General features: G+C 43.4%; 1 protein-coding gene across 2 annotated transcripts in view; it reads left to right on the forward strand.

Moving 5' to 3' along the window:
* The window catches only part of rbm26 (RNA binding motif protein 26), a 150,447-nt gene that overhangs the window by 43,473 nt on the left and 85,570 nt on the right, over positions 1-21,404 (forward strand). For both annotated transcript variants that reach the window (XM_033022942.1, XM_033022941.1), the window contains exons 9-13: positions 4,000-4,140; positions 5,230-5,365; positions 10,660-10,819; positions 18,167-18,331; positions 19,691-19,831. In XM_033022942.1, the coding sequence (XP_032878833.1) occupies positions 4,000-4,140; positions 5,230-5,365; positions 10,660-10,819; positions 18,167-18,331; positions 19,691-19,831 (743 nt within the window). The remainder of the gene's footprint in view (positions 1-3,999; positions 4,141-5,229; positions 5,366-10,659; positions 10,820-18,166; positions 18,332-19,690; positions 19,832-21,404) is intronic.

The following is a 21,404-nucleotide window of genomic DNA, read 5'->3' on the forward strand; positions in this document are numbered from 1 at the left end:
GGGACAGTGGTGGTAGAGAGGGAAGGGGGGTGGGGGAGAGAGGGATGGGTGGGAGAGGGAGAGGGGTGAAGAGAGGGAAACATAGAAGCATAGAAATTAAGTGCAGGAGTAGGCCATTCGGTCCTTCGAGCCTGCACCACCATTCAATATGATCATGGCTGATCATCCAACTCAGTATCCTGTACCTGCCTTCTCTCCATACCCGCTGATCCCTTTAGCCACAAGGGCCACATCTAACTCCCTCTTAAATATAGCCAATGAAGTGGCCTCAACTACCTTCTGTGGCAGAGAGTGGGGGGGGAGCTCCGCTATAAGATCTTTGGTCACATACTAGGCACGCGCCTCCACAAACAGATGAGCGTCTTCTTGAATGGAGAGCGCGTGGCCGCCTCCACAAACAGTCACACACACTGAGGACCCGCCCCCACAAAAAATATTTTGTGAGGAAGGGGAGGAGGAGGATGGAGAGGGAGGGGGGAGGGGGAGGGGTTGGAGCGGGCGTGCATGAGTCGAGAGAACTGGGATGACAGATGGCACAATGGGCTAAGTGTTCGTCTGGCAACTGGAAGGTAGCTGGTTCGAATCCCGTTTGGAGCGCATACTGTCGTTGTGTCCTTGGGCAAGACTCTTCACCCACCTTTGCCTGTGTGTGTCCTTGGGCAAGACACTTCACCCACCTTTCCCTGTGTGTGGATGTAATTATGTGAAGCACTTTGGGGTCAATGCCCGGGGGAAATTTCGTTCAGACCGTAAGGTCTGAATGACAATAAAGGTATTCAATTCAATTCAATCAATTCATGTGCTATATAAATAAAAATTAAAAATAAATAAATAAATAAATAGAAGAGAAAAGGGCAGAGAGAGAGAGAGAGAGAGAGAGAGAGAGGCTGGTACAACAACAAAAAAGCTGGATAAACTCAGCGGGTGCAGCAGCATCTATGGACCGAAGGAAAAGGGCAACGTTTTTGGCCGAAACCCTTCTTCCGGGTTTCGGCCAAAAACGTTGACCATTCAATTCGCTCCATAGATGCTGCCGCACCCGCTGAGTTTATCCAGCTTTTTTTTATGTCTACCTTCGATTTTCCAGCATCTGTAGTTCCTTCTTAAAGACAGAGACTGTGCACGGTAAGGGAATGAGGAGGGAGAGGGGGAAGAGTGTGGAGGGAGGGGGAGAGTGGAATTGGATGGGGAGAGGGGTGGGGGGAGAGAGAAGTGGAAGAGAGGGGAGGGAGGGAGGGGGAGAGGAGTAGCAGGAGTGGTGGAAGAGGGACAGAGGGGAAGGGGGCGGGGGAGAGAGGGAAGGGGGTGGGGTAGAGGGAAGGGGTGGGGGAGAGAGGGATGGAAGAGGGGTGAGGAGAGGGAGGGGGAGGAGAGAAGTGGAAGAGTGGGGAGGGAGGGAGGGGTAGCGGGAGTGGTGGAAGAGGGACGGGGGAGTGGTGGAAGAGGGACAGAGGGGTAGAGGAAGGGGTGGGACAGGGAGGGGAAGAGAGGGGGGAGGGAGAGGGGTGGGGTGGGGTAAGGAGAGAGAAGTGGAAGAGTGGGGAGGGAGGGGTAGAGGGACAGAGGGGTAGGGGAAGGGGGCGGGGGGAGAGAGGGAAGGGGGTGGGGTAGTGAGGGAAGGGGGGTGGGGGAGAGAGGGATGGGTGGGAGGGAGAGGGAGAGTTATATATATATATATATATATATATATATATATATAATATATAGATATAGATATAGATATATATAGATATATATATAGATATATATATAGAGATATATATATATATAGATAGATATATATATATATATAGATATATATATAGATATATATATATATATATAGATATATAGATATATATATCTATATATATAGATATATAGATATATATATATAGATATATATATAGATATATATATATATATATATATATAGATATATATATAGATATATATATATATATATATATATATATATATATATATATATATATATATATAGATATATATATATATAGTCATATAGTCATATAGTCATATAGTACCCTACAAAGAGGCAGGCATAGCTGGGGCCCATGCGCGTGCCCATAGCTACGCCTTGAGTTTGGAGGAAGTGGGAGGAGTCAAACAAAAAGCTATTGAGAGTAAGGACTAGGCGGAGGAGAGTATCGGTGGACGGGTATTAGACGGTTCTCCGGTCGAGGAAGAACCGGAGGGCTTTGCGACCCTCCTGGTGGGGGATGGAGGTGTAGAGTGACTGGACGTCCATTGTGAAGATGAGGGGATGGGGGCCTAGAGAATGGAATGCCTGGATACGACGGAGAGTGTCTGAGGTGTCTTGAACAAAGGTCGGGAGGGATTTAACCAGGGGGGATAGGATGGAGTCGAGGTTTGCGGAAATAAGTTTGGTAGGGCACGAACAGGCAGAGACAATGGGTCTACCAGGACAGTCAGGTTTGTGGATTTTGGGGAGAAGGTAAAATCAGGCCGTGCGGGGCTGGGGAACGATGAGGTTGGAGGCTTGGGGGGGCAGGGAGCCAGATTTGATGAAGTCAGTGATGGTGCTAGTGATAGTGGCCTGGTGCTCGTCAGTGGGGTCATGGTCCAGGGGTAAGTAGGAGGAGGTGTCCGAAAGTTGGCGCGTGGCCTCAGCTTTGAAGAGATCAACGTGCCAGACTACCACGGCCCCTCCCTTGTCAGCGGGTTTGATAACCCAGTCTGGGTTGTTGCGGAGTGAGTCGATGGCAGTGCGTTCGGGGGGGAGAGGTTAGAGTGAGACAGGGGAGTGTAGAAGTTATGGCGGTTGATGTCCCACCGGCAGTATGGAATAAAACGTTCTAAAGCCGGAAGACCATGAGGGGGGGTCCATGAGGAAGGGGTCTGTTGGAGACGGGACAAGGGATCAACAGTGGGGGGCGGGGACTCGTTCCTATGGAAGAACGCTGCGAGGCAAAGACGACGGTAGAAGAGCTCCAAGTCGTGGCAGGCGTGATGCTATGTCCCCCTTTACAGCTACTGTATGTTTTAATTCAGTTTAAGAATATGGGGCAGTACATTGCCCATAAAGTTGCTTCCTATAATTGCCAGAGACCCGGAATTGATCCTGAGTATGGGTGCTGTCTGTATGGAGTTTGCTCCTTTGGTCGCTTGGGTTTTCACCGAGTGCTCTTGTTTCCTTCCACATTCCAAAGGTGTGCAGGAACCTTTTTCAGACCCAACCCAAAACGGAATATATTCCTTTTGTCCAGAGATTCTGTCTGACCTGTTGAGTTACTCCAGCTTTTTGTGTCTATCTTCAGTTTAAACCAGCATCTGTTACTGTTTTAATGTTCTTTTGTTCTCGGGGTATCTAAATCTAAATTGTATTAGTTATTTAAGTAATGACACCGGATGGAAGCTGCATACCAAATCTCGTTGCACTTGTGTGCAATGACAATAAAAGATAAAGGAAACCAAGACAAGAGTTACTCCAGGGAGTTACTCCAGTTCGAATAAGTGATTCTGCATTGGTTTTCAGCGTTCGCGGCGAGTGGACAGCAATGGCGGCCGGATCTCCAACCTTGCAAAGGGAGGGAGAAAGTGGCCGACGCCGACCATTTGCAGTGGCAGTGCGCGTGTGCAGGACGGCACATGCGCACAACCACGGCCAATGATGTGCTGGACAAAGATCCTCGCTATAGGATCTTTGGTGCTGGCCGTGGTTGTACGCATGTGTAAGGCGGCCGGCCGTGCCAGCGGACGAGGAGCGGGCGGAGACCTGAAACATGGACAGCGGGCGGAGACCCGAGACATGGACACGGATAGTGGGCGGAGACGGAGAGAGAGAGAAAGATAGAGAGGGGGCCTGCTCAGGTGTCCCGGGTGCTTGCCAAGCCGGGCAAAATGGCATGGCATTTAGGTTGCCCGGTGGGACTGTGTGTTGCCATTGGCAACCGGGCAACCGCTAATTTCGAGCCCTGTAAATGCCACAACATAATAGAGAATGGCTCTGCTTATAACTTTTTTTGTCTCTGATTGTAGAAACCTATGAAACTGATGGATATAATCCTGAGGCACCAAGTATAACCAGTACTTCAAGACCAGTTTACAGACATAGGGTGCACAGCCAAAGACCTAACTTAATTGGACTTACATCGGGTGATATGGATTTACCACCACGAGGTACAGTAAAAATGTGTTAAATACTTTTGCTATAGTAAGATGAAATATGAAACCTAACTCTTATTACACTGGTTCTTCTTCTATTCTACCTTCAATTAAATACATCACAGTGGTTTGTTTTATACAGTATAGTGCAGGGGATGATAAATTTGTACACGGTAATAGTTAGGCTACAGTTATAAATATTGTGTTGAACATTATATAAAAGCCTTTAAGCCAATTGAGAGTATAGCATATGGATTCATATCTGATATAATGCTAGTTATGAAGAAAAAAATAATATTAAATGGAGTCTGAAGAGTTTGTAAAATATAAACCGTTTGAGATCAACAGATGCTGTAAAAATCGAAGGTAGACAAAAATGCTGGCGAAAGTCAGCGGGTGAGGCAGCATCTATGGAGCGAAGGAATAGGTGAAGTCTGAAGAAAGATCTCGACCCAAAACGTCACCTATTCCTTCGCTCCATAGATGCTGCCTCACCCGCTGAGTTTCTCCAGCATTTTTGTCTAGCTGAGATGAATAGAGAAATGTTTTTTCTGTTGTCGGCCATCAGTTTTTAAATGTAAACTATTCAAATATATTGTTTTAATAAGTGAACCACTCTTAGAATAAATTGTACCTTGAGACTTGATCCATGAATTTAATATAGATGATTGTGTTGACCGTTGACATCATAGCTTTAGATTGACCTTGACTTACAAGAATAGACACTTTCTCCTTTAATGACGGTTTACTACCTAACAATACTTTCTGCAAAATACTTTTCTAAAGTGCCATTGTTTTAGTGTGACTTATCACTAAATTGCACATTTGTGTCTTCCCCATACTCATGAAACATTATATGTTGCTCACTTTATTCATTTTATTTAACTATTTTTCAAATCCTTGTACCCTGCCAGCATCAGCCGTCTCTGCCAATTCCACTACATTATCCTCACTTATTTCTTTCATCAACTTCTCTGACAAGTAATTTCCTGTTCATGGTAACAAAGATTGCCATTTTTACTTAACAAGCTTTCCCATGACTCACTTGAATCATTCAAAACACATACTAAATATGTTCTGCCCTCCTATCTGTTCACATTACAGCTGTAAATATAACTCTAAAAACAGAAAAACCTGCTACTAATAACAACATGAGAATAGTGGTGGATTCTGAGTCCAGAAAACGTACAATAGGTGCTGGTGCTGAAGATGTGCCTAACAAGAAATCCTGGTTTGACAAGTAAGGTTTGATTTTATTTTCATTATATATTGTCACCCTTTCTAATTTTCTTAACATTGAAAATGAATTGTGCAAACTACTTCTTGGCCTTATCCACAGTATAAAACTTAATTGTTCACCTGTGAAATACATGGAGAGGTATTGGCTTTAAATCCATGAAATGTGAACCATTTGGATGTGGGTTTTAATTTGAAAAGCAAACATTTTTATGAGCCTCTCCTACTTTTGTTAATATTCACACCCAGTATTTAAAATAGTTGCTAAATATTTTGGTTCTTGAATAGATCATAATTAGAGGTGTGAGAAATGTTTTTGCAAGTTCCTGCTGGCAACTACAAAGTCTTTATCGTTAACGTTCAATCTTGTTAGTCTTCTGAAAGTAATTTTGACAATGAAATGTGACTTTGGGGTATAGGTATGTTTCGTAATTAAAACAGCGATCAAAATCTCGTTGTTTTTTGGCTAATTTACCTGTATACAGACTGCAATTGATGTCCAAGGATGAATAGAATCCAAGGTTTAATCAGCTGAACCAGCTGGTCTCATTTGTAGTAGCCTTGATATACTATGGTCACCCTGGGTTGTGGTGGTTAATAGCAAAGTTTCAAGACTGAATGTTGTCCATTGAATCTTGCACTTGCAGAATTCTGTATGTACAGTGCCCTCTATTTTGTTTGGGCCAAAGACCTATCATTTATTTATTTGCCTTTGTACTCTACAATTTGAGATTTGTAATAGAAAAAAAATCACATGCGATTAAAGTGCACATTGTCAGATTTTAATAAAGGCCATTTTTATACATTTTGGTTTCACCATGTATAAATTACAGCTATGTTTATACATAGTCCTCCCATTTCAGGGCGCCATAATGTTTGGGACACATGGCTTCATAGGTGTTCGTAATTGCTAGGTGTGTTTAATTGCCTCCTTAATGCAGGTATAAGAGAGACCTTTGCAGAGCTGCCAAGTAGTACTGATTTTCCGTATTTTGTACGGAAATGCGATAAGAATACGGATGTACGGATTTGATTTGTAAAATACGTATTTTTTTAAAATCGGCCCGACTTCCCGTTTCATCTTCACAGCGCTATAGGTCACAGACTGTTCAGGGAGGGAGAAGGAGAGAGGGAGGGAGAAAAAAATGGAGGAAGAGGGAGGGAAAGAGGGAGGGAAAGAGAGGAGGGAGGGCGAGGGAGGCTTCCAAAATGGTTTCTACATCATCATCTGGTGTTAAAAGCAGGAAGCAGCCGTTCAAACAGAAGTATACAAAGAGATGGCAATTAATGCAATGTCAAGTAAGTTGCGTAGAAGACATGTCAATTGGTAGCAAAGTTATGCATTCTTGTACTCTTACATGGGTATGACCGCACATTAAAAAAAAAAAATTTTCAGCAAAATGGCACCGCGTAAAAATACTGATTTCCTCAGCAAAATACTGATTTTCAGGTACTAGAATACTGAAATGCTCTGACAACACTTGGCAGCTCTGCCTTTGGAAACTTTTATTGTTGTTTATCATCATGAGGACCAAAGTTGTGCCAATGAAAGTCAAAGACGCCATTATGAAACTTCTACTTCTTCTTGCGTATGGCGTACACAGCCTAAAGTTGTAGAACAACTTGTTCTATTTGATTGTGTACGCCAGGTTGATTGCATTCGTCGTAACAGGGCGGACCATGTGAAGGATGCAATCTCCCACCCCATTATGAGACTGAGAAACAAGAATAAAACTGTTAGAAGCATCAGCCAAACCTGAGGCTTATCAAAATCAACTGTTTGGAACATCATTAAGAAGAAAGAGAGCATTGGTGAGCTTACTAATCGCAAAGGGACTGGCAGGCCAAGGAAGACCTCCACAGCTGATGACACTCTTCAGGAATCAGGTGTGGATTTGTCAATAGCCACTGTCCAAAGAAGACTTCATGAACAGAAATAAAGAGGTTACACTGCAAGATGCAAACCACTGGTTAGCTGCAAAAATGAGATGGCCAGGTTACAGTTTGCCAAGAAATTATTAAAAGAGCAACCACAGTTCTGGAAAAAGGTCTTGTGGACAGATGAGATGAATATTAACTTATATTATAGTGATGGCAAGAACAAAGTATGGAGGGGAGAAGGAACTGCCCAAAATCCAAAGCATACCACCTCATCTGTGAAACACGATGGTGGGGGTGTTATGACCTGGGCATGTATGGCTGCTGAAGGTACTGGCTCACTTATCTTCATTGATGATACAACTGCTGATGGTAGTAGCATAATTAATTCTGAGGTGTATAGATACATCCTAGCTGCTCAAGTTCAACCAAATGCCTCAAAACTCGTTGGCCTGCGGTTCATTCTACAGCAAGACATACTGCTAAAGCAACAAAGGGGGTTTTCAAAGCTAATAAATGGCCACTCAAGAATTGACCAAGTCAATCACCCAATTGAGCATGCGTTTTATATGCTTAAGAGAAAACTGAAGGGGACTAGCCCCCAAAACGAGCATAAGCGAAAGATGCTGCAATACAGGCCTGGCAGAGCATCACCAGAGAAGACACACCGCAACTGGTGGTGTCCATGAATCGCAGACTTCAAGCAATCATTGCATGCAAAGGATATGCAACAAAATACGAAACATGATTACTTTCATTTATGTGACATTGCTGTGTTCCAAACATTATGGTGCCCTGAAATCTGAGGATAATGTATAAACACTGCTGTAATTTCTACATGGTGAAACCGCAATGTGTAAAAATGGCCTTTTAAAATCTGACAATGAGCACTTTAACCACATGTGATTTTTTATTTTTTTTCCCTATTCCAAATCACAAATTGTGGAGTACAGAGGCAAATAAATAAATGATGGATCTTTGTCCCAAACATTATGGAGGGCACTGTAGGTTTTAACTGAGGATGTGAAAGCAGATTTTCATGAGACCGTGCGAGGATTTTCAATTTGATTAACAATTCACAACCTTAGCAAGACTACAATTGCAAAGACCAATCACAATCTTGAGAAAATTCAACTGCCTTCTCTTCACATTCAATATCTTTATTCAGCCCACTTTTAATAGACTGAGGATCATCATTGTTCACTTCCCCAGAGGAGTTATGGAAGTACTGTTTGCTACAAATGACACCAAGTGAATGCCCATAACCTTTTTGCTCTCTGAGAGTCTCATCTTCCACTTGCCTGGATGAATACACTCCAACATTACTCAACAAATCACCATCCAGGTGACACCATCCAGGACAAAGCAGCCCATTCATTACGCTAAACATTGATTCCCTCCATCACTGGAGCACGATGGAGAGCATTTTGTGGACCTTTAATACAGCATGAGCATAGGAAAGGGCCTACTCCAAGTCAAATACTCTGCAGGCTTGGAAATATATCAACATTCCTTTAATGCTGAGCCTCAATTTTGGAACTTTCTCCCCAATTCCATAATGAGAATATCTTCCCCAGAAAGACTGAAATGTCCAAGCATATGCCAAGTCACCATCTCCTTGAGCGCAGTAAGGAATGGCAAAAATGCTCTTTAAAATTTTATAGAATACTAGACCAACTGGGCCACGTTGGTCCCTGCTCCCCCAACGCAATATTACACCACTCACCCATAGCCCCCACGGGAGGCAAGGAGAGATTTAGAAAGATATAGACCTTGGGACCCGTTGGGCCCTGTTCCCCAACGAGGGGGAGGGTGGGGGGCGGCGTGGCGTCCGCGCTCACCCCGGAGGCAGTCGCCCCCCCGGAGTCAATCACCCCCCACAAGGAAAATTATGGAATTTATGGAGCAGTGGGTTTGATATGTGTCTACTTGCGATATAGGTAAAACTAGCACATATTAGACGGAGAAAGATGGCTCCACACACACTCGTGTTTGGATCAAAAGCAGGAAAGATTTATTTCCAAGTCAAAATTCATTGACCTAATTTACATAATTATATACGCGAGTGTGAGCATGCTCGAGTATGATAACAACTCCTACACTCAAATTACATGGACATTGATACAGCAATCAATCGTCCCCACGTTGGCGGGGGGAGGGGACGGGGAGCGGGTGGTTGGGGGGGGGGGGGGGGGGCGGTGCGGGGCTCAAGAGTGTTTTATTGTCGTATGTCCCAGATAGGGCAATGAAATTCTTCCTTGCTTGGCTGTAGGGAAGAAGCTGTTCCTGAACCTGGACGTTACAGTTTTTGTGCTCCTGTACCTTCTTCCTGATGCCATTGGTGAAATGAGTGTGTCGCCAGGATTGTGTGGATCTTTGATGTTGGCTGTTTTTTGGAGGCGGGGGTGAATAACCCGGGGGGTGGGGGGGGGGGGGAGTGTGAATAAGCCGGCGGTGGGGGGGGAGGGTGTGAATTACCTGGGGGGGGGGGGGGGGTGTTGGCTGCCGTTTTGAGCTGGGGTTGTCGCTTCTCCGCGCTGGCTGTGGGCCTGGGGCCACAGCCAGCACGGAGAAGAAGCGGCAACCCCAGCTCAACTGGCCGTCGCCGTCGCATCTTCCCGTGACCCCCACCCCACCAGGGAACAAGGGCTGAAGAGGCCCGGGCGTGGAGAGGGACATCGTGTCACGGGAAGATGCGACGGCTGCAATGGCCCTAGCCCCAACCCTAACCCTAGCCCCAGCCATAGCCCTAAAGATAGTTTAAGTCATCTCCATCAGACGATGCTCCCAAACTTGATCATCTCCACCCTGCTGAGTCATATCTGTCACGTGAGTATTTTATGCTCATAATGTATAAAATAATACACCAATTACCATAATTATCAATTGTGATTGATAAATGAACAGTATGCTTCTGCCTATTCATCTGAAGTTAATATTGTTTTAGAGAAAGTTGGTAAAAAGTTATGTGAAGGTTACCATTCTTGCTGAAAATCACCACTTGTTTCGGCAGTAAACTGTTACGAAGGTTTAAAATCAATGCGTTAGACTGAAAAGATTTATTTTTTGGTGGTTTATTTGAGGAAAATACTCTAATTTGAAAGACTGCGACGAAAATTTGATTTTATATTCTTAAATCAGTTATTTTGCAGTGTTGTTCATCATAAAAATATGACGGATATGACTGAATGCAATGGGCAACCTGGAAAAAGAAGAGGAAAAATCAATTAAATTCTCTAAAAGATTGCGCCAAACATATTTTTCCCATAGTAGATATGTTCATCTATGTGAAACAATATTCAAAGTTGCAAAAATTTAAGTTTTATTTCCGGGTTTCCAGAAACTTAAAAGTAGACACTAACTAAAGAATCACCCTAATGTGCGAATGCATAGACTAACTTGATATTACTGTTTCAACAGGCCAAATTTCAACAAAACAAATAACCAAGGGTTTCAAAAGAAACCACAGTACGGAATTGAAAATACTAAACTGGAGCTTCGGAAGGTTCCACAGGAGTTAAATAACATCAGCAAGCTCAATGAACACTTCAGCAAATTTGGAACAATCGTCAATCTGCAGGTGGGAATTAAAATTTAAAAAAATTTAATTCCCCGCCAAGTCTGTTTGTATTTTTATCTAACGTCTTTCTATGTATGACGGGCTGTTAGATTGCAATCATTGTGTAAATCCTGGTTAATTGTCTTTTGGAACTAGAAATGCAATGTGAAAGATCTCTATTCTGACTGACTCAATTGGCTAATTCAGCAAATCTTTGCTGCCTAAATGGAGTTTTTTTTAAAACATGTCTGCTCTTTGGTGAAGCTCTTTGATTTGCACTTTGATTTGCACAGAATTGCACTTAGAGCTTGTTCTGCAACTTAATGAATGAATATTGGGTACAGTTGTTTAGCACCTAAAATTATGTGACCCATTATAATTTAAAACATTAATCGATTGGAATTTCTTTCTTAAGCAAGAGTATCTTTCTTTACTGGTATATTTTCTTTGAAGTTTGTAGTTGGAACTAATCATGAGGGGAATCACTAATCACCACAGCCTCCGTGCAGAGTTTTCACAGTAAAAGTCCCACTTTTGTTTTCTTCCTCCTAAATAATTTGTGTTTGGTGATCGTAGACCAGTTCCTTTCCTGTCAAGCAGACACAAAGGGTACCAACACAGAATGTTGTCTGTCCATTTCCCTCTACGGATGGTACCTGACCCACTGAATTCCTCTAGCAGTGTTCTTTGTCCTTGCATATCAAAGCTTTCCTGAGCATGTTCACATAAGCACTTCAATTTGTCAAATATCCTCAGAATCCTGAGAGTTGGTTGGTCTATAATTGCTCATTTTGAGTAATGTTCTGGCTACTGTTAACTATATTTTCTAAGTCTAAATTAGTTTTAATTTTATTCTCAGTTTAAAATTCTTAAAATCTACCCTATCACTAATGTCATGATAATTGGCCTACAATTATGTTGAACAGCTATCTATCTCTGTGTATAAATAACTAATGCACAGACAATAATGTTTCTATTGATCAACCTTACTGCAAAGAAAGAATCACTAGAACAGGTGCAGTAATTGAGTTAATTGCTGTGATATAAGTTTTACATTTATTATTTTCCTCATTGTTGTATTTAATATTTGTTATCCTTTGATTAAAATACATTTTCTTTGTACTTAGAGAAATGTGTTTTAGAGGTGTAACAACCCATACATAGCAAGGAAACGGGCCATTTGGACGAACTTGTTCATGCTCACCAAAATGACTAACTGAATTAGTCCTATTTGCTTGCCTGTGTTTATTCCTCTCAACCTTTCTTATCAATGTACCCATTGAAATGCCTTTTAAATGTTGTGATTGTATCTGGCTCTACAACTTTTGCAGTTTGTTCCATATACCCAACACACTCTGCCTTCACGGGTTTTCATTAAATTTTTCTCTCATCTTAAATCTATGCCCTTTACCTTTTGTCTCCCTATCCTGGGAAAAAGACTGACCATTCATATTTTTATGTGAGCCTCATGAAATTATATACCTCTAAGATAATTCCTTGGTCTTCTACATTCCACGAAAAAAGCCCCAGCAAACCTAGTCTCTTATAATGAAAGCTCTCTAATCCCAGTCATACACTGTCTACCTATGTCGCAGCTTTTACTGAATTATGTACTTGTATCCATCGGTTTCTTTGTTTTCAACATTTTCCATGGTCTTGCGATTTACTGTGCAAGTCCTGCCCTGGATTTACTTATGATCCTGATGTGGTCTCAACTAGCCACCTTCAATGTCTACCACACCAACAATTTGAATGAATGAATGAATAAGTTTATTGGCCAAGTATGTGTACACAAAAGGAATTTGCCTTGGTGCTCCGCTCGCAAGTAACAACACGACATACAGTAAACCATTAAGAATAAAACTTAAAACATTAAGAATAAAACATTTTAGTTTAAACATGTGAATGAAATAAAATACCAGAGCAAAAGGAGGCTACAGACTTTTGGTTATTGAGTAGAGGTACTGCTCGTGGGATAAAAAGCTGTTTTTATGTCTGTCTGTGGCGGCTTTGACAGTCCGGAGTCTCCTTCCAGAGGGAAGTGCTTCAAAGAGTTTGTGGCCAGGGTGAGAGGGGTCAGAGATGATCTTATCCGCTCGCTTCCTGGCCCTTGCAGTGTACAGTTCGTCAATGGGCTAAAGGTTGCAGCCAACAACAGTCTCAGCTGATCGAACGATTCGCTGCAGCCTCCGGATGTCGTGCTTGGTGGCTGAGCCAAACTATACCATGATGGAGAACGTGAGGACAGACTATGATGACAGTATAGAATTGGACCATCAATGCCCGTGGCAGATTGTGTTTCCTCAGCTGCCGCAGGAAGTACATCCTCTGTTGGGCCTTTTTGACTGTGGAGTCGATGGTGGCCCCCCCCATTTAAGGTCCTTGGAGATGATGGTTCCAAGGAACTTAAAATAGTCCACAGATGTGACTGTGTTGTTGATGAGTGGGGGTGGGGGTGGGGGGGGGGTGGGTGTGGGAGTTCTCCTAAAGTCTACTATCAATTCCACTGTCTTAAGAGCATTGAGCGCCACGTTGATACGAAGGCACCAGGACGTCAGCTGTTTCACTTCCTGTCTGTAGGCAGATTTCTCCCCATCCTGGATCAGTCCAATCAGGGTTGTGTCCTCCGCAAACTTGAGAAGCTTGACAGAAGAGTCTGTGGAGGTGCCGTCATTGGTGTGGAGAGAGGGAGAGTATGCAGCCTTGCAGTGCTCCTATGCTGAGGGTCTGCGGGTCCGAGATATGCTTTTGCAGCCTCGCATGCTGCTTCATGTCTGTCAGGAAGTTGGTGGTCCACTGACAGAGGGATCAGGCACAGTTAGCTTTTTTTTAGTGACACATGCAATGACAATAAAGCATTCTGATTCTGATTCTGATTCTGAGAGTTTGGAGTGTAGTAGCTCTGGCACAATGGTGTTGAATGCAGAGCTAAAATCCACAAACAAAATCCTTGCATTGGTCCCCTGGTGGTCTAGATGCTGGAGGATGAAGTGCAGGCCTAGGTTGACTGTGTCATCCACTGATCTATTGGCCCGGTATGCAAACTGCAGAGGTTCCAGCATTTGTGATGTTTTTTTAGCTGGGCCAGCAACTCTTTCAAGGGTCTTCATGACTACGGAGGTCCGTGCGACAGGCCTGTAGTCATTCAGACCAGTAATCCTTGTATTTTTGGGTACAGGGACAATAGTGGAGACTTTGAGGCAGGCAGGGACAGTACAGGTTTGCAGGGACTGGTTGAAAATGCCTGTTCGGCACAGTTCGGCACAGAGCTTGAGGGTAGAGCGGGAAACATTGTCCAGTCCTGGAGATTTCCGGCTTTTCTGTCTTCTGAATAGCCCCTCCATCTCCTCAATTTCAATTGTTGGTGATGGAGAAGTGGCCAGGCTGATGTTGGGCAGCAAGGAGGCGGTGGGTAGTGGACGAGAGCCCAGTCTTTGCAGACTTGAGTCAGGTTGTAAGTGGGTGTTATGTGGTGATTGGAGTGGGGTGGGTGAGAAAGGGCCCAGTCTTTGCAGACTGGAGTCAGGCTGTAAGTAGGTGTGAAGCGGTGATTGGGGAGGAGTGGGTGGGGAAGGGTCTAAAAGTTCCTGCATTTTGGCCCAAATCCCTCTAAGCCTTTCTTATCTATGAACTTGTCCATGTTTTTTTCTTCATATTTGCTTCCATTTTAACTGTCATGCTAAATAATATATATTTTTTGTCTGCACAGTTCCTTTCCCGCTTCATTGAATTTTGAAAATTCGATTTTATTTCTTGAGCATTTTCTCTTCAAAAAGAATGCATTTTATAATACAAATGTATTCATCCTAAATGGTTTAAAATTATATTGTGATCGGTTTGCATAGAACGAACTGCAGGTTGAACCTCTCTTATCTTGCACTGGTACGTTAGTTAGCTCCAAATTCGCTTATTATTATGGATCTATACTACAAATTCATGATAGGCCATGGGGTTGTCGGATGACAGTCAAAAGAGCGTTTCAAGCTGTATCTTTAGTCTGGAATACAAATTTTGAAATTGTTTGTTTATTTGAAGAAAAATATGGTTGATTCATGATAGTTGGATAAAAATGCTTTCATAAATAAGATTTCAAAGATACAGGTGCACAACCTTTTATCCGAAGATCCAAATAACGAAAACCTCCGAATAGCGGCCATTTTTTCGGTCCTTGAAGAAAGGTCCTTGAAAACGTTCACCGAGGGCGGCCCGCAGAGGTGACAGCGGAACTTCCGGTCGGTCCTCGAAGAAAGGGGAACTAAATCCCCATTCATAAAAGAGAAGGTGAGGGTATATTGCGAGGGAGGGTCAATATTTGACAATATGCTGCTGCCTGCCCGCTGAGTTAAAAAGTTCCCACGGTAGACTCACGATACACAGTGCAGATTGTCGCTCCCTTCAGTTTCACCCCACCTACGCCCCTCTGCTTCCCGGCCATGTGTGTGACCCCTTCCCTCCCCTCTCCAGCTCCCCGCCCATTGCACCGGCGCGGGGGCTTTGCACTGTCTTCACGTCGGCGATTGCAGCAGGACCGTGCCAGTCACCGGAGACGTCAGGACCAATTGGACACCGACCACCAGGCCCACCGCAAGCACGGAGAACCCAGAGACCCACAGCCAACAGCAGCCCAGCCCAGCCCCACTCCAACTACAGAGGAACCTGGGTTGCGGATGACGGGGCACAGCTCGGGGCGTCGTAGGGGCCCATCGGGGAGCGGGTTCCTGTTGGTCCTGACGTCTCCGGCCACCTGCCATCCTCCGGGAACTGTACCGCCCTTGCAGGAGAGTGGGGTTGTTTGCAGTTGCAGAGGGAGGGGGCAAGGACGGTACAGTTCCCAGTCTCAGCTCCAGTCCAGGGGGGTGGCCAGCCATACAAAAAAAGAACCAAGACACACCAACACAATTCAATTCACATAAACATCCATTACAGTGAGTCCTCCTCACTGTGATGGAAGGCAAAGAATTGTCTCTCCCCTGCTCTCCATTCCTCTCCCGAAGTCGAGGTCAAAGCCCCTGGCGGGCGCTAGCAAGTCCGCGGCCACTCAAAGCCACGCCGGACGATGTAGGGCCCTGCCCCGGGTCTTGATGTTGGAACCCCCGGCGGGCGCTAGCAAGTCCGTGGCAATTTACAGCCGCGCCGGGCGTTGTAAGGCCCCCCTCCAGGTCACTCTCAACCCCGTAATTCGGGCGGGAGAAGTCGCCGCTGCCGGTGCCGCGCAAAGCGGTCTCCCACCTGGGACCCGCGAGCTCACGGTGTCACCTTCCACCGGAGTCGGGTCGCAGCAGCTCGCCCCCGCAGCTCTCCACGCTCCGAAGCTGGCTAGCTCCACGGAGGTAGGTCCGTAGGTCCACAGGCTCCACAGGCTCCACAACTCCCACCGCCGCCCTCCGACCCCCAGGCCTACTGCAAGCACGGAGATCCCAGAGACCCACAGCCAGCAGCAACTCCAGCCCAGCCCCGCTCCAACTCCAGAGGAACACGTAGGGGCAGAAGCTGATGGTGTGCAAGATACGTCTTGTTCTTGAGGTGGCGGATGAGGGGGCGCAGCTCGGGCTGTGGGCAAACTGCCACTTGTCGCCGTAGCGGCCCATCGGGGAGCGGATTCCTCTGGAGTTGGAGGGGGAGGGGGGTATTGTGCTGTTTGATCGCCCCCTGCTATCCCAGGGACAGGGAGACACAGCGGCTTTTTAGACTGGTGGGCAATCACTTCCAAAGTTCTGCCCACACAGTCAGTACACCTCTCCTACACTGCATTTCATACAAACATTTATTCTGCAAGAAAAAACGACATTGAAGACTCAAACTCGCGATCGAGTAACTGCCAGGATCAAGGCGCAAACTCGCGACCTTGCGGATATGATCCGAGCACTCTACCACTGAGCCAGCCATTAAAATCTACGCTAAAAAATTTCCATTCCGAAGACCGACAAATTCTGAATTACGAAAAGTGTCTGGTCCCAAGGCTTTCGGATAAAAGGTTGTGCACCTGTACCATATTTTTGCATATCTAGCTGCTTAATTTAGAAGAAATTCTTCAATGCTGTACTGATCATTTTGCTTGTTAATGTTGTAATTTTCTTTTAACTTCAATTGTAAAATTCTTAGAAAATGGCTTGCATAATGCATTGTATGATCTACTTTGTATGATATAATTTCTTACTTCCAACAGACAACATATAATCTACAATAGTTGTGACAAAAATCATTTTCCGCTATGTGCAGGAAGGATGCAAAATTATTCTTGATAGCAAATCAATACTTAAAAATAATTAATGAAAAGAACTGCATATCAAATATATTAAGAAATTGGAACCCTTTGATGAATGGAAAGATGGTGTAGCATCACCCAAACCTATTCAGTTTCTCTTTCCTGTTGTTGTCAGTCGTAACTTAACCCAATTCAAACTTGATGTTAATGACTTGAACGGCGGTTCTGATCTTTAAGAGATCATGTTGGTGGCAATGGTTATATATATCTTAAAATTAAAAGCTGCCCACAGAACATTGAGAATAAATTAGAGTCGTATGGCATAGAAATGTCTGTAAAATATCAAGAATCATTTATAGAGTCATGCAGCATGGAAAAATGCTTGTTGGCCCAGTGAGTCTCAGCTAACAATTAGGCACCCACTTGCACATCCCAATTTTTCAAAATTGTTCCATTTCCATTCAATTCATCCCCACTGCCTCCTGCTACATAGATTCTACACAAGCGTCAATTTACATCAGCCATTGTAAACTTTTGACCAACACATCCAGGAAATTTTATCCAGGAGTCGGAGAGATTTATGTAAACTACATACAAGACAGCATTATAGATCAGAATTGAATTTAGGTTCTTGGAGCCATGAGTCAGCAGCTTTAATGGCTGCGCTTCTGTGCTGTTCACAAATCAAAGGGTTGTCAATTTTCAGGGTTCCCACAGCATTAATGAAGTGCATGAGGTACTAATTTGTTATTTATTTCTTTATAACATATGTCTAAACTGGTTCTCAGAACAGTCCAATTCTGCTATTTACTACCCTGCAACCTATTCTTGATGTATTAAGAAGAGAAATGTTGGCCAGATATGTACAATGTAAATCTCTTAGCTTTTTGCATTAAGATTCAGTTGAATGGGCAAAGGTGCTGATGGTTCAGAATGTCAGTAATTTTGAAAACCTATGCATCCTCCTTTTCCTTGCTCTTCAAGATGAATGAAAGATGGTGATGTGCACCTTGATGTGTATGAAGTAGACTGGTTACCTTCTTGAATGCTTTGATTATGCAAGCCAGCTGATGTTGTGCTGGGAAGTCATTTTGTTTCTTCCTGTATTTTGATTTATGAGTAAATTGAAGTTTAGTTTAAATCTATTGATTTACTTTTCCAAGGTTGCTTATCAAGGTGATTCAGAGGGTGCCCTTATCCAATTTGCCTTGCATGAAGAAGCAAAGAGAGCAATCTCGAGTACAGAGGCAGTGCTTAATAATCGATTCATCAAGGTATACTGGCATCGAGAAAACAATTTTCAGCAAAAGACAACTGCAAATCAAAAGGTAGTAAATATTTTTTTTGCAAACTTTTATGTCACAAGTGAAGCAGGATAGACTTCAATATCGATACTTTTTGAATGTTTCTAACGATGTTGATAAAATTAGATATTTCTAAAAAGGTGTTCTGTTGCACACACAATATTGTTTGTCTTCATTACTGATAAGCATTTGAAATGGTGTAAGAAGTAGGTTTTGAAAAAAGCAGGACAATGGAGTTGGTTTTAGTTTTCACCACTGGTGACCTTTGAGTGAATAACTAAATAGCCACGTGCTGTCATCTAAACATTGTTTCTTTCGAATGCAATCTTCAAGTATTAGAAGGATGAATTTGTGTTATGTTTTCAGCCTTTCAGAATTGGGTTTTCTTAACCTTTCGGCCATATTTTTATCCCCAGATTTGGCCTGTTCTATGGGCATTGCTGTTTTCTTGTATGAAAATTGTGTTTACTGCACCCTTGCCTCTGGTGGATAAATCCTAAATTGAAGTGTTATTTAGATTGATGATAATATACTTTAGCAAACTGTATTCACCATCTAAGGATTCATATTTCTCACTGAAATTATGATTGCAATGCAAATAAAGATATAGCCCATGAAAATAGTTGGTTAATTAACCTTTGCACAAATGCCGTCATTTATCCACAAATTCCAGTCATTGGATGTTGGTCAATTTTTAGAGTCTGTCCATGTAGGATCTGCTGTAAGTAAAGATGTATGATCAGAGTGGGACTGATACTGTTTTATCTATCTGTAAAAGTACTTAATACACACATAATGTGCAAGGAAATATACCACATCCATCCTTATCCAGTGCTCTTTCAGTCTCATCCATACCAGTGATTCTTTCAGCAGATTAAATTGAGGTTAAACATTTCTGGATTTTGTTGCATGACAGAACTAGGGAGATTGGGCATTTAATCAGGGCAGTTCAGAAAGGCAATAAATTCTTCCTTGTTCACTTCCTGATCGAGAATATCTGGGCGGAAGTGAACGAATAGCATTGATCAGTGTTTGTGGTTGAAGTGTTTTGACTTATTAGAGTGAAATAAAGTCACAATGCTTGAAAACATAGTGAGGGTACAGAAGTAATAAAATAATCTTATTCTGTCATGTTGCCGTATTTTGGGTTGACAAAAACAAGAAACCCGTGACAGTCATTGATATTGAATACTGACGTGCTAACTGGACAACAAGGTCATAAAGACTTACTAATTTTCTATGTTTTAGTTTGCCTGTGATTAATAAACCAATTTATCGTCGCTATCGTAAAGGATGCTTGCTGAATTTCATCCGTGCCTTGATGTTCAATTGTGTAATATTGTCTTTATTTTTAACGTGTTTTTCCTTCACTTTTTATTTAAGGTGATTTGTGGGCTACAACAGCCAGTTAAGCAACCCCCTTTTGCAGTTGTGAAGCAGTCGGTGAAGGACAGATTGGGTCCTCTTCCAGAAGGAAATATGGAACATACACGAACTCAGGTTATGCCCATAGCCAGCATTCAGGTGTGTACAGTTTTTTTTTTTTTAAGTTATTGATATTGTTGATTCTTTCTTTAACTTCTGATGGACACCACACTAGTTTTTTAGACTCCATAGATCTTGTCTATCTGCAACAATTTCTTTTTAATGTTCCATTTAAAAGTTGGGTAAACTGTTCACAGATCAAGGGTCTAGCACAGGGGTCGGCAACCTACGGCCCCCGGGCCAAATGCGGCCTGTAACCCGAAATCATCTGGCCCGCAGGTGGATTTTTTCCCCCGTAATCATCTGGCCTGTCGAGCGCCCCGATCTGCAGCCGGGCGCCCCGAGCAGCAGCAGCCGGGCGCCCAGAGCAGTGGGCGAGCGCACAGAGCAGCAGCAGAGTTCCCCGAGTGCGGCCGAGCTCTTGCTGTACCACATGGCCGCGCACCTTCTGTGAACACGTTTAAGAAAGAACTGCAGATGCTGGAAAAATCGAAGATAGACAAAAATGCTGGAGAAATTCAGCAGGTGAGACATGCCAGGATTGCATGAGGCTGCCTCACCCACTGAGTTTCTCCAGCATTTTTGTCTACGTTCTGTGAACACATGATTTGATGCCTGCCATCTGGGGCGGGATCCATGTGTACACGTGATAGATGAGGCCCTCCATCCGCTCACTGACACCGACCCTGGTCTAGCGGGCTGGTGCTTGGCCTTGTTTCTTTGCTCCTCTAATCAGATGCTCCCTGTGTTTATATTCCTAAAAAATATTTTCCTTTACATTCCTCAGCAGAGCTAATGCATTATTTTGACATTTGTTGTAACTTTTTGTTTGTTTTTCGCCTACATCAACAATCATCAGATTTTTATGATGGGTGTTCCTACTGTCTTGTTCTATTTGTTGACAACATCCAGTTTAAAGCAAAATGCCAGGAATTTATTGATTTTTTGTAACAAGTTTTGAGAATGTTTTGCCTTTGGAGGAAAATTGGATAGTAACTTTGTTACTTATTAATTCAAGCAAAGTTGCTTTGAGACTTGTTAGTTGCAGAGAATTTTAAGGATGTGCTCTTCATGTTGTCATCAGGCCATATTAAGCAGGTTTCAGATACAAGCATATAATATGTAGTCTGACTTTAGCCAGATCATGAAACATCATGGTATTGAGAATCTTTTGTGCCTGCAAATTTACAAATCGTTAAAGTGAAGATATTTTGAATATCTGCTGAAGAGACTAGAGCTTGACGTTCAGCCGAATAAGCCCTCCAAACACATTAACGTTCCAAAACCTATGCTTCTGTACCTCCTTTTGCATCTGGATCCTTGATTTTGTCATTCGCAGACCTCAATCAGTGCAAATTAGTAACAAAATCTCCTCGTCACTGACTATCAACACGGGTGCACCACAAGGCTGTATGCCTAGCCCCCTACTCTAATCTTTACACATGTGACTGTGTGGCTAAGCACAGCTCCAATCTGTAATTTTGCCGACTGCCCGCTGTTGATCGAATCACAGGCAGCAATGAGTCGGCGTACAGAAGAAAGTTAATGGTGCCATAACAACAACCTTTAGCTCAACATCAACAAAGCCGAGAAAGTAATAATTAACTTCAGA

The sequence above is a fragment of the Amblyraja radiata genome, chromosome 6 (assembly GCF_010909765.2).
Source record: "Amblyraja radiata isolate CabotCenter1 chromosome 6, sAmbRad1.1.pri, whole genome shotgun sequence".
NCBI lineage: Eukaryota > Metazoa > Chordata > Chondrichthyes > Rajiformes > Rajidae > Amblyraja > Amblyraja radiata.